This window comes from Schistocerca cancellata, chromosome 1 (assembly GCF_023864275.1).
Source record: "Schistocerca cancellata isolate TAMUIC-IGC-003103 chromosome 1, iqSchCanc2.1, whole genome shotgun sequence".
Taxonomy (NCBI): Eukaryota; Metazoa; Arthropoda; class Insecta; order Orthoptera; family Acrididae; genus Schistocerca; species Schistocerca cancellata.
This window is the reverse complement of record NC_064626.1, coordinates 1,207,308,202-1,207,322,592: the sequence shown is the minus strand read 5'-3', so window position 1 is coordinate 1,207,322,592 and position 14,391 is coordinate 1,207,308,202. Positions and strand designations below refer to the sequence as shown.

The window sequence follows — 14,391 nt, the reverse complement described above, 5'->3', positions numbered from 1 at the left end:
CACCCTGAGGCATCGGGACTCCCGGCAATGGCCATCCTGCCAGGTGGCCTATGCTGCGCTGGGTGGTGCCCGTGGGGAAGGCCACTGGTTGGAGTGGGCAGCATCTGGGCGGATAGGACGCCATGAAGCGTAATACAGCCATATGTCTTCCCGCTATACTTCCAGCACCTCTATTAGCAATGCGAATTGTCAGACATAGGGGATATAAAAATGAAAAAGCTGGCATACTATGCTTACTTTCATTCCATAATGTCATAAGGGATTATTTTTTGGAGCAATTCATCAAGCCATGCTAAAGTTTTCCGGGCACAAAAACGTACAGTAAGAGTTATATGTGGTGTGAACTTCAGAACATCCTGCAGGAGCCTGTTTAGGGAACTAGGGATACTAACTACTGCTTCCCAATATATTTATTCCTTAATGAAATTTGTCATTAAAAATATATCACTTTTTTAAACCAGCAGCTCAATTCATGGAATCAATATTAGAATTAAGAATAATCTTCACAAGGATTTAAAGTCACTTACTTTTTTGTACAAAAAGGTATGCATTATTCAGGAACACGCATTTTCAATAACTTGCTAGCAGCCATAAAAAGCTTAACAACCAGTGAAATTCAGTTTAAGAGAAGCCTAAAGGATTTATTGGTGGCCAACTCCTTCTACTCCATTGATGAAGTTCTCAGTAGAACCAACTGATTTTTGTTGTGTGTGTGTGTGTGTGTGTGTGTGTGCGTGCGTGCGTGCGTGCGTGCGCGCGCGGCGCGCGTGAGCGCGCGTGTGCGTGTGTGGGTAAGTACAATCTAACTTCTGCACCATTTCAGTGCAGAAATGTGTTCATTGTAAATAAGTATTATATTAGTTCTATTACAAGTTTATTACCTTATAAATAAATAAAAACTTTTTTATTTTAAATTCCGTGCATTAGTGTTTGTAAAAAGATTTTCATATCGTGTTCATTAAAAAAAAATGATCATCATTCCACTTGGGACCTGTGGAAGGTACATTAGCTTATTTGTTTCAGTTGTAAATATTTGTCATGTATTATTGTTTTTCTGACATATTGTACATCCTGGAGGACCTCCTTACTATGGATCAATTGGAATGAAAGTAAATCTAATGTAATCTAATCTAATCTAATAACCCCTTGTGGGGTGGCGTCATGCTTACTGGCGGAGGTAGGGAGGTCGAGAATTTACTGTCAACTCATCCTCTGCCTCTTAAAATACAGATGCCCCCACTCATTTCAGTGTGGCAGATGGCACATATTCAGCCATTGATCTCTGTTTGCAGTCCTGGCCTTCTCCTGCCTATCAACTGGAGAGCACATGACGACCTGTGTGGTAGTGACCACTTCCCCATCTTCCTGTCACTCCCCTGGTGTCATGCCCACAGACGCCTAACCAGATGGGCTTTAAACAAGACAGACTCTGAAGCCTTCACCTCTGCTGTCACCGCTGAATCTCCCCGTCAAGGTGCCATCAATATTGTCGTTGAGCAGGTCACAACAACAATCGTTTCTGCAGCAGAAAATGCGATCCCTTGTTCTTTAGGGTGTCCCCGGCAAAGGACAGTCACTTGGTAGGCGCCAGTAGTCACTAAGGCAATTAAAGTGTGTCGGCGAGCTCTACAGTGACATAAGCGGCACCCTTCCCTAGAACACCCAAGTATTAAGTGATTCCGCATTCACCAGCTTATAAAGCGACGGAACTTGGTTCATAGGTAATGCCTTCAAAGAAAAAGTAATTGTGCATGACAATATAGTTGGTCATGGCGACTAGAAGGAGATTGTTGGTTTTGAATCCATCGGATGTTGGGAAAGGTAGTGTTCAATAGCAGTAAAATCATGGACAGAAGGGATGTTAGTGTAAGGGGAGGTAGCACTAATAGTGACAAGCTGGGCACTGTCTGGTAAAGAAACAGGAACCATGGAGAGTTGGTGAAGAAAATAATTTCTATATAAAATATATAAGGGTAGGTTGTGGGTAATAGGCTAAAAGTGTTGGTCTGTGAGAGCAGAATTTCTGTCAGTGGGGAAACAGTAATCGGCCACAATTAGGTGTCCTGCGTGGTTGTGTTTATGGACTTCAAGAAGCATATAGAAGGTAGGAGTGCGGGGATTGGTAGGGAGGAGCAGAGATATCAACTCCTGAAAGAGGTTCTGGGATGGGCCAAAGGATTTGAATAGAGATTGGAGATCGTGCTGCATTTTTTTGGAATGGGGTCACTGTGGCAGGATTTCTAGGTGGAAGTGTCTGACAGCCAGCAGGGACCTTCTGCCAGGTAATCATTACGGTTCAAGACAACATTGGTGGAGGCTTTGTCACCATGTAGGCTGCTAGCAGCAAGACACAGTCACTGCCTTCTCTGCACAATAGCAATGGAAATACTATTGACCACAGTGCTGCTAAAGCAGAATTACAAACACAGCCTTTCGAAAATGCTTCACCAAAGAAGAAAAGTAAATATTCCAGAATTGGAATCTAGAAACAGCTGCCAACATGAGTAACTTAGAAGTAGATATCATCAGAGTAGTGAAGCAACTTAAATCACTTAATAAAAGCAAGTCTTCTGGTCCTAGTAGGAGCAATCCACCAAATTACAGGCCCATATTGTTAACGTCGATATGCAGAAGAATTTTGTAACATATATTGTGTTTGAACATTATGAATTACCTCAAACAGAACCGTCTATTGACACATGGTCAGCACAGATTGAGAAAACATCCTTCTTACAAAACACAACTAGCTCTTTACTCACACAAAGTGTTGACTGCTATTGACAAGGGATTTCAAAATGATTCCATATTTCTCGATTTCCAAAAGGTTTTTGACACTGTACCACACAAGTGGCTTGTAGTGAAATTACACACTTCTGGAATATCATCTCAGTTAAGTTACTGGTTTGTGATTTCTGGTGTTCAACAAGATAGTGTTATAAGCCCTCTGTTGTTCCTTTTCTCTATAAATGATGTAGGAGACAATCTGAGCAGCCATGTTAGGTAGTTTGCAGATGATGCTGTCATTTATTGAGTAGGAAACTCGTCAGAAGATCAAAACAAGTTGCAAAGCGATTTAGAAAATATATCTGAACGACGCATGAATTGGCGATCTGTTAAATTTCGGTTACACAATGAATCAGCCCAATCTAAAGACCGTAAATTCAACTAAATAATTAGGAATTACAATTATGAACAATTTAAATGGAAAGAACACAACGAGAATGTTGTGGGGAAGGCAAACCACACTCTGTTTTATTGGCAGAACACTTAAAAAATGTAACAGATCTACTAAAGAGACTGCCTACACTACATTTGTCTGTCATCTTTTGAAGTACTGCTGCATGGTCTGGGATCCTTATCAGATAGGATTAATGGAGTACATTGAGAAAGTTCAAAGAAAAGGAGCATGTTTTGTATTGTCACGAAATAGGGGAGAGTGTGTCAAGGACATGGTACAGGGTTTGGTATGGACACCATTAAAACAAAGGCATTTTTCATTGTGACAGAATCTTCTCATGAAATTTCAGTCACCGACTTTCTCCTTAGAGTGCGAAAATATTTTGTTGCTGCCGACCTTCATAGGGAGAGATGATCACCATTATAAAATAACGGAAATCAGGGCTCACACAGAAAGATATATGTGTTTGTTTTTTCTGCACGCTGTTCGAGAGTGGAATAATAGAGAATTATTGTGAAGGTAGTCCAATGAACCCTCTGCCAGGCACTCAGGTGTGATATGCAGAGTATCCATGTAGATGTACAGGGAAACCCTGCTTTTACACTTTTCAAGGGACTGCAAAAAAAATTGTGTAAAACTCAGGAAAATGTAAAATGTGGTGAATAACATTTTAAGCTGTAAAAGTTATGTATAGGATACTCCCTTACATTTTCTCATTTTATGTATGTGCACATAATAGTCATCAAAATACTCATGTCAGGGACTTGTTTCTTAACTAATAATGGTTTTACCATTCGTCATTATCAATGTTTCTGGAACGCCTGCAGCTGTCATTCGTTATTTAAATAATGAAACACTGCATCAGTTAAATATTTTTTCATGCTTAGCACAGTGTGTTTTGAGAATCTTTTCTTTATATCAAGTGAAAATATTTACATAAGTATTTCGTGCAGTGTTTGCATATGTATAGTTCTGCGCCTCTTGAAGTGTAGTTGTCTTTTTGAGGTTATCCGGTACTGTGCTTCCTCAGTTGTGTAGAAAACCACACACATGCAAACTATCACTCACATGGTTTCTTTTTGTGTAACGTTACAAAAAATACATATGTAAATATTGCACTTAACAAAGAGAATAAATCCTGGAAACACATTTTGCTCAGCATGAGAATATATGTAATTCATGCTGTGTTTAAACTGAAAACATCTGAGCATCGCCGCGAGCTGAGTGAAGGTGTCAGCTAGTGCTGCAAGTGGCCAAGAGACGAAACACACTAAATATAGAATGAGATTTTCACTCTGCAGCGGAGTGTGCGCTGATATGAAACTTCCTGACAGATTAAAACTGTGTGCCGGACCGAGACTCGAACTCAGGACCTTTGCCTTTCACGGGCAAGTGCTCTACCAACTGAGCTACCCAAGCAAGACTCCCGCCCCATCCTCACAGCTTTACTTCTGCCAGTACCTCATCTCCTACCTTCCAAACCTCCAAGTTTGAGTCTCGGTCCGGCACACAGTTTTAATCTGCCAGGAAGTTTCACACTAAATATAGTTCGACAGAAGTGTGATGACTATTACAACAATCACAAAACTGCGTGTGCGCTGTAGAGACAGTTTGGAAATCAATGGGATTAGTCATGATACCTTTTTTCGTATGAACCTAGTTGCTCCTATCAGCCACCATGCAGATTAAAGTCTGGCAGCGACAGGAGATATGGCATGAATTGTTCAAACTTTTACACGTTTATTGGTTTAAATCCACTAAGTAGAGCAGCCTAGTGTCAAGAAACTTAACCACATAATGTTCGTAAACACTACTTGACGGCCAACATCATGCCAGTGTAATTTTACATCAGTTTTTTTCCCCCACAAATATTTTTTCATAAAATGTAAATTATGGGAAAATTATAAATATGTTGACACAAAATCAGGTGTGAATTAACATTGTGAACATAGGAAATTTGACGGGAGCAATAAAAAATGTTGTAAAGGATGGGAAAACATTAATTCTGGAAATGCGGGCTTTTACTGTAGATGTAGATATAAAAGGTCGGAATCAGTTTTTAGGTGGACTGCAGTTCTTTCTGTGGCTGTAAGGTTAGTTTGCATGTTGAGGGATTTGGGGAATGATCGTGAGGCAATGTGGTTGTTAAGAAATTCTGGAAAGTTAACAGGAATTGATTTGGGGTAATGGGGATGGATCACGGTTGGATGGACGAGTGAACTGAGTCAGGCAGGGTTCAACACTGGTCTTTGGTTGAGTCTGATTGGTAAGGCTGATGGCAGAAATGTGTTTTCACTGTAGGGTCACGCAGTAGGAGAAAAAGTATTTAACAAGTCGTGCATGATTGAATTTGCGAGTGGGGCAAAAGGTGAGGCCTTTGGAAAGGACTGGTATTTCTGTGGGGCTAAGGCTTTTGGAGGAAAAGTTCATGACTGTGTTTCAGTTCTGGATTCTGTGTGGTGGTGGGAGGGAGTTTTGGAGGGTGAGGTAAATGTAGTAGGTCTGAAAGACAGGTTTTGTCAGCTATGAGGAGACGGTTGGAGGTTTGGAGGTGGTTGTGGAGGTAGTGGACAGTGGTACTCAAAGGCGGGAGCAGTAAGTGAGCAGGTTGGAGAGGTTGAGGTGGCGTTGTACATGTGGATCCGGTTCATGAGGGCAAAAGTTTCAATGTGTGTATAAGGAGACACAATGTGTTTTAACTCCCTGCTGCACTATGCTCTGTGTGCCAGGTCACTAAAAATAGCTCCAGTTATTCTACAGTGTATTTTTTATTTTCATGAGCACAGAAAATATTTGTAGATTTGATATAGTTGCCCACGTGTCAGAAGTATCTACATGCCTTGCTGAAAATGCTTAGTGTCTTAAGATTAGGTCTGTAATGCTGCATTTTGTTGTGCAACATAAAATGCCATGTGGTGCTTTCACTGTGACTAGAAAATAATTAAAAAAAAAGTAAACCTACAAGAGTGAGTACACTCGCAATGGTTGTTTTCTGCATGAGTCATATTGTGTGAGATATCTGATTACAGCTAAAATTAGGGTTTTAACTATCCATTACATCAATACATGCTTAATTTTCTCTTTGTGGATACTAACATTATAGCATTTTATTTCACATTTTTTTTCTTCTGTTTCAAAATGTCCAGCAGCTGCTGTTTATAATCTTACTTTGGCTTCCTATGACTGTGGTCAGTAAGAGTACATGGTGTAGGATTTGTAGGTGTTTAAATTCAGTTTGGATAGTTTCAGGCTCAATAGCTTCAGGTTCTGTGTGAAACATATTTCACTGGCTATGCTGCATATAGAGTGATGCTGCTCCATTGAAAGAACTGAAAGCGGCATGCTCTACATTTATAATGCCAACTACTTAGCAGTTTTTCCATATGTTCTGCACTATTTTACCTGAAAGAAGTTGAAGTAAAAGTTTCTACTCATTATAATAAAATATTTGCTCAGTAAGAGAAATAATCAGTGATATACCCAAGCAACTGTCCACCTGTTTGCAGCCGAATTACGAGGGCATATCAGAAAGTCTTTGCCCCTATAATTTTAGCCAAATTATGGCTGTAAATGCAAAGTCAACATATCCATTCCTGGTGTTGGGCCTTTCTTTGTTTGCACCGGCCTTATCTCCTGGTAGTGTTGCTGCATGCCACTACTGTCAGTTGTTGAAGATAGCAGTTGTTTCACACATCCACAGCATTAGAGCAGCAAAGTGTGATTAATTTTCTATGGAGCAAGGGATGAACGCCCATCAAGACCTACAGTGAAATGCAACCCACACTTTGGAAAACTGTCTCACTTTGAGAACTGTGAGGTGGTGGTGGTGGTGGTGGTGGTGGTGGTGTGAGTTTGACAAAGGCCGTGAAGTCTTGCATGACAGTGAGTGGTCGAGGAGGCTGCGTTCCTCACTGACTGATGACAGCATGTCCCCTGTGGATGCAATGGTGAAAGCAGATCAGTGAGTGCACATCACAGCCATTTATCAGTAGCTTGACATATTGTATGGGAGTGCTGTGATTCACAAGTAATGTAACAAAGAAAGCAGTCGGACAGTGGTTCTGTACTGAGCTGGACGAATTCTTCCGCAGGGGCATCTCGAATTTAGTTCTGCGATGTGACGGATGGGTTAACTGGTGTGGGGACTATTTGGAAAATAGCATAAGGTACACAGAATGGTCATGTACACAGAATAGGATGTATATTTGTCATTACCTATATGTACCTTACTTTGGCCAATAAAAAATAGGGACAAAGACTGTATGATTTGCCCTCGTATGTGCCATCTTTCAGAAACGGAGATGACTAGAGTGAAACTGAAGAATTTTAGCAATAGAAGGGAAATTAAATGTGGATAAAGAACCCAAGCTGTGCTGGTTATGAGCTCTTTTGCCACATACTGTTTCATGCACCAATTTGTTACAGTAGAGGATGTGTGAGGCAAATTGCAGTTTCTCTTCTTCAGGCGTAGATCCTAATGGCATAAGTAGTGACACAAACAAATTGAAAATTCCAAATTTTTGGGAAGAGGCTACTGACAAGCGGTTAAACATTCAGTATCAACAACAGTTCCCTGTAAATGAAGACTGAGTAAGTGTGCTTTTTGTGTGGTTTGGAAACTTAAGCTTTCGGTCTTTCGGCACAGACTGTAACATTGCATCCATGGCGTAATGTAGTTGGACTGATAAAGAGTTATCAGTTAAAAGCTAATTTGTGCTAATCATTTTATAGAATGCTTCTTTGGTGTACTAAGCAAGAGATGGCACATTCGTCACTCTCTGTAATAACAAATTGTTGTTTATTATGTAATTATCTTAGAAAAATCTACAGTTCTCGATTTTGAAATGAAGGTTTTGAGTGTGTCTTACCAACTTGCGCCCCTTGTACAACTCAACCTGCCAATAATAATCTTGATGCTAGATTTTTTTTAAAGCGATTTCATACGTGCAGTCGGATATGTACCACAGCAGTATGCCTTTATTCAAATTGCAAATATTTGTTATAAGAAAAAATTAATTGTTGAGTTTTTAATTAAAAACGTTTTATTATGATTACACTTTGTCTTCTTTAAATCCACTTTCTTGGATGGATTCCGATGTATGTCTTCCTCTGCAGTTCCCTACAGATCCCTCTGCTACTATGTAATTTATTCCCTGATGGTCTTAACACATGTCCTGTCACCTTGTTCCTTCTTCTTGCCAGTGTTTTCCATATGTTTCTCTCTTTGTTGTTACTGTGGGGAACCTCTTTATTCCTAAACTTATCAGTCCACCCAATTTTCAACTTCCTTTTGTAGCACCACATCTTAAATGCTTTGATTCTGTTCTTTTCTGATTTTCCTACAGTTCATAACTCACTGCAAAATGGTACTGTGATACAAACGTACATGCTCAGAAATTTGTTGGATTAAGACTGATGCTTGATACTAGCAGACTTCTCTTTGAACACACGTGTGGCTGAGCCTAGACTGAGGCAGTCTTTCTGCAGCCACTGGCTGAGGCAGTCTTGCTGCGGCCAAGATTGTGTATATTCTGGCAGTTGTGTGCATGATTGTGTGTTTACTTTTGCTAGAGAAGGAGGAAGAACTTTGAAAGCTAGTGTGAATATTATTTTCTGTTGCGTGTTTTTCTGAGCCACACACATCAGTCAGATATAGGTGAGAGGTTGCCCTTCCTTATCTTATGTATTATTCCATCTAGGAATATCCATAGTTGTTATTGCATTTTTCTCAGAATTTTGAACATCTTGCGCCATTTTATATTGTTCAGTGCCTTTTCAGATTGAAAAATACCATGAACTTGTCTTGATTTTTCTTCAGGCTTGCTTTCAGAATCATTCACAACAGCAGAACTGCCTCTCTGGTGCCCTTACATTTTTGAAAGACAAATTGATCATTGTCTGACAGATCCTAAATTTTCTTTCTTTTCTAATGTGTGTTATCCTTTTCAGCAACATACATGCGGGAGTCATTAAAGCTGACTGTGCGATAGTTCCTGCTTTTCTATGCCCTTGCTGTCTCAGAGATCATATGTATGATATTTTCCCAAAAGTTTGATGATATGTCTCCAAAGTTGTGGATTTTACACACCAACTTGAATAATCACTTGGTTGCCACTTCCCTCAATTATTTCACAAATTCAGAAGGAATTTTGTCTATTGCGTCTGCCATATTTGGTTGCAAGTCTTCCAAAACTATATTAAACTATGGCTCTAACAATGGATTACTTCTGCACTAGACATTAATTTTGTTTAAATCTGTGATAGTTGTGGAATGTAATCTTGGGATAAGTTTTTGGAATCGCAGCTAGTCAGTCTTTAGTTTAAGACCTATTTATTGTAGTTAATAAGAAATGGAAAAACGGAAAGAAGTGACCTGTTGCATTTGCCTAAACCAAACTGAAAATTTTAGTCACAATCTAGACGTGGACTTAAACTTAATTAAATGTACGATTTTCTTAAAGGGATGCAAAGATAGCTGCCCTTGAGAAAACAAGCCAGGAAACTGAAAAATTGATTGCTGAAGCAAGATCTGAAAAGATACGCCACATGGATGAAGTCCATGCAGCTCAGAAAAAAGTAGCTGATCTAGAGTCCAGGTACAATTTTAAATGCTTTATTTTCCTATGATTGAGGCATTTCATATTCAAATTGCAGTATTTTGACAATTACTATCACATTAAATAATGCTAAATTCACATTATAGCATGTATTTTTTGAATTAATAATTAATCCGCTGTCAGATAGTGTACCATTTTATTTATTTATAACTTTACCCTGCATAGGTTAAAGGACCTAGAATCAAAGCTTGCAGAACGTGATGCGATGATCAGGGTGCTACAGAAACACACATATGATAAAGATGTGTCTAGTTTTCCGAGCATGCTGGTATGTTCACCTCATCACACCCCTCATCCCAGTCTACATGGCAATTCTGATCTTGGTGTTTTGGGAACTTCAGTTTCCAGAGAGGAACTCGGTAAGAAGTTTCTTTCCTTAGTAAAACCAGTAGAAATACAATAAAGTAGTTGCATTTTCATAATTACTCTGCCTCTATTGTAACTGTTCTATCACTTTGTTTTATGGAACCTGCATTTCTGTGAAATTTCTTTATGGGTTCTGAAAGTATGTGTATAAATGGTAACCAGTTTAAATACTGAATTACATCAGTGAAACAAATAACTGAGTTATGATGGTAAGAACAAAGACAACTGCACAGCATGTAGAGGAAACAAATGCTAGTGTGTGCATTCTCTCTCTCTCTCTCTCTCTCTCTCTCTCTCTCTCACACACACACACACAGTATGAACTCTTAGATTACAAAATTTACAGGATATGTGTGTGGAATAAGTCATACTTTTTTAACAGGCATGAAGTCAGATGGCTATCGTAAACAGTGAGTTCATAATTTCATCATTACCAAAACCTAAGAGGTGCCTCACATTTTAGAAATAGAGGTAATTTTGTTACTGCTATAATATTACGTTTTTACAAGCAATAATCTTGATTACTGCCTTCTTCTGAGCTGTTATGTATCTAATGTGTTATGTATATAGGTAATTTGTCAAATAATGGAAAATTCTGCTTCGAATATCAACAATATTAGCAAAAGGGTAGATTACTACTCACTGTAAAGAAGACACGTGACACAGGAGTTGCAGACAGGCACAACGAAGAGACGGTTACACATTTAGCTTTCAGCCAAAGTCTTTTTCAGAAAAGAAAACACACACTCATTCACACAAGCAAGAACACCACGTGCACATATGACCACCAGCAGCTCCGAACAAAGTGCAGCTTTCACTTGAATGAAAGCAGCAATTTGGGATGCAGCAGCGAGGAGGTAAGAATAGCAGAGTATGGGCGTAGGAAGCAAGATCACTGTCTGGTGGAGCATGCTAGGGCTGGATGGTGGCATGGTAGTGCTGTCCAGTGCAATATCAGATGGCTGTAGGGCAGAGAGGTGGGGGGAGGGAGGTGAAAAAGTAGTGGTGCATGGAAGGGGAAAGATTGGTGGGTGCCTTGGCAGAGAATGGAGAAGATTGAGGGTGAGGGGGCATGAATAGAGAGCAGATGATGGGATGGAGGGGGTGGAAACTGTTGGGTGGAGGGTGTGAGGACAGTAGGTTACGTTAGGTTGAGTGCAGGATAATTCCAGGAGTGGATAATGTATTGTAAGGAAAACTCCCATCTGTGTAGTTCATGACGTTTTGTAATGTCTCTTTCTGCTACAAGTTATCTGAGGGTTCTATTAAGTTCGTGGAGTTAAATTTCGTAAAGTTATTTTTCATGAAACCTCATAAGAAACAATTACAAATAATCAGTATTATACTTGCAGGTTGCCAAATTAAACTTTAAATTCTGATTGAAAACGAGTGTCAGGCTCCCTACAAATAATATCAGACGTGTTAGTGTAATAAAATTTATGCAAAGAGGCACCTGACCTATAATAAATTATATCACTTAAAATAGTCACTTTATGATAAAATAAATCTTGTGATTTGATGCTCATTAATGTTGATAGTATTTTTAAATAAGTTCTTCTGCTCTGGCTTTGTTGTATTTCCAGTGGAAATAAAAAGTTTAAATGCGCCACGTCATGGTGACCAACTTTCTTGGTCAAAGATGATCGCACAAGCTCTGCAGAAGCTGCAAAAAATGCTACACAAACTCTTGTGTTATAACAAATGTAGCGTAGGTTCCTTAAATGATTACTCTGCACTCCAGGTTAGCTTATTATATTTTCGTAATTCTTTTACACATCAGTATTGTTTTAAACGAGAGCAAGACAAAAGCTATCGCAATACAATCGTGCCTTCAGCACTCAAACAATAGCTAAGACACAAGAAAACATCAGAAGACGACTAAGTTCATTGTCTTCCTGTCCTTTTATAATATAACAAAGATTATAGTGTTCAGTTCTTTAGTTTACACATATGATCTTATATCACGGAGAATAATGTCTCTTTTCTGTTATCAGAATCGAAACCCCCCAGGGGGTCGACAACTCTTTTGTGGATACGTGCATGGCGAGCACGGGGCCCCGAGCTATTGCAGCCTTTTTTCTTTCCAGGGCTGCATTTCCTTCCCCTTCCCCTCCCCCTCCTTGCTCCTTTCCCATCGCCCTCTCCTCTCCCTCTCTTGGTGTCCTTGCTTATGTTGGCCCCCGCTATCCTCCTGGTTCTGTTGGTTTTACAATTCGGCTTTGTTGCGTAATCATCTCCTCCTTTTGGCATTCCCTGGTCCCCCTCTGGCGTTTGACCTCCATTACAAAATTTCTCCTCTGTAGTGTGAGCCATTTGGGGAAGAGCACCTTACCTAGTGTCTCCGACGTGCGCCCTCCTAGTACATTCCACCTGTTCTTTCACTTCGTTGTCTGATGCTAGGGTGCATAGCCAGCACGGTAGCCAGCCCGTGTGGTGGGGTCGCTATGTACCCTTTTGGTTGAGCCCCCTGAACACACAGGGATCACACTTCTGATACCTCCTCATGCATGCCTTGGAGTGGTTGCTTGTCATCCTGGAGCATCGGAACTCGCGGCAATGGCCGCCGTGCCAGACAGCCCTTGCTGTGGCTGGGTGGCGCCCATGAGGAGAGCCCCTGAGCAGAGTGGGTGGTATCAGGGCGGACACTACGCAAATGAAACGCATACGGGTCCAGAACTCTGGCCGTTCTTCTGTGGCCGTCTCTCTGTGTGGAACTGATTCTTCGAGTGCTACTTCTCTTGCCCCTTCGGCCTTCCCTTCCATGGCTACCCCATGGGAAGAGGGTCAGGCCCGTCGGCTAGGGGCGAAACCTTTCCCCCATTATCTAGTTTGCACCAGGACTGATGGAGATACTTTCACCAATACCAAACCTTTATTCTTTGTGGAACACATTGAAGACAAGTTTGGCGAAGTGGACTCCCTGAGCAAGATGCGGTCAGGTTCGTTGCTGATCAAAACTGCTTCAGCTGCCCAATCTGTGGCCCTTCGTGCCTGTACCCTTCTTGGCACAATTCCTGTGTCCATTACCCCCCCCCCCCCACCAGTCTCTAAATATGGTTCAAAGTGTGATTTTTCAGAGAGACCTCGTCCTTCAAACTGATGAGGAACTTCAGGACAATCTCGGACGGCGGGGTGTTCACTTTGTTCGGTGTGCTCAGAAGGGTCCTAAAGACAATCACATTGATACTGGTGCCTTTATCCTGGCCTTTGAAGGGGATACCCTCCCTGAGAAAGTTAAGATTATGGTTTATCGATGTGATGTGAAGCCGTACATCCCACCTCCTATGAGGTGTTTTAAGTGCTTGCGTTTTGGACACGTCTTCCCGCTGTTCACAGGCCCCTCTCTGTGGTGACTGTGGACGTCCACTCCATGAGGGGAGTCCCTGTGTTCCCCCTCCTGTGTGTGTAAATTGTCATGGCAGTCATTCTCCACATTCACCAGATTGCCCAGTATATAAGAAGGAAAAGAAGATACAGGAGTAAAAGTCCCTTGATCGTTTAACCTACACAGAGGCCCGTAAGAAGTATACACGTCTTCACCCTGTGTCCATGACATCTAGTTACGCTTTGGTTACATCTTCACCCCTTCCTCCCCCTCCCCAGCCAGAGAAATGGGCCACTCCTTCGGCGTCTGCCAGTCAAGGGCGCCTCTCCCGGGATGCCCCTTCCCGGCACCTTCCAGGCCAAAGGTCTGCTGCCGCGCGACGACCGCGGTCTGTCGGCCCCCAGGTCACCCGGTCTCTTTCTGTTCCTGATCTTGCTGCAGCTGGCTCCTTTATGCCACACAACCCTCCTCGATCTCAGCCTGAAAGGAAGAAGAAACATAAGTCCCAGGACAAAGAGCCTCTGGTGTCACCGGAGGTCCCATCTCCGACTTCACAACCGGATTCTAACTTGTCGTTCATGGATGTCGCCCCCTCCTTGTCGGTGACAGGTGGGGACCTGGCGGTATGACTGGCTTTAGCATGTTCAGCCCCCATTTAAATCATCGTTCTGTGGTTCTCCAATGGAATTGTAATGGGTACTATCGTCACCTTCCGGAATTGAAATCCCTTCTTTCGTCTTACTCTGCAGCTTGTGTGGTTCTCCAGGAATCTCATTTTACTGATGCTCACTCAACGCCCCTCCGTGGGTTCCATGTTTTCTGTCGAAATTGGGTCGGACCCCTGCGGGCTTCTGGTGGTGTTTGTATGTTGGTCCATACAGACATTGCTAGCACGTGGATTCCTT

At 41.4% G+C, this 14,391-nt stretch overlaps 1 protein-coding gene across 1 annotated transcript in view; it reads left to right on the top strand.

Annotated features, from left to right (window-relative positions):
- The window catches only part of LOC126094658 (angiomotin-like protein 2), a 166,409-nt gene that overhangs the window by 89,743 nt on the left and 62,275 nt on the right, over nucleotides 1-14,391 (top strand). The window contains exons 10-11 of the mRNA XM_049909167.1: nucleotides 9,640-9,774; nucleotides 9,961-10,154. Of these exons, the coding sequence (XP_049765124.1) occupies nucleotides 9,640-9,774; nucleotides 9,961-10,154 (329 nt within the window). The remainder of the gene's footprint in view (nucleotides 1-9,639; nucleotides 9,775-9,960; nucleotides 10,155-14,391) is intronic.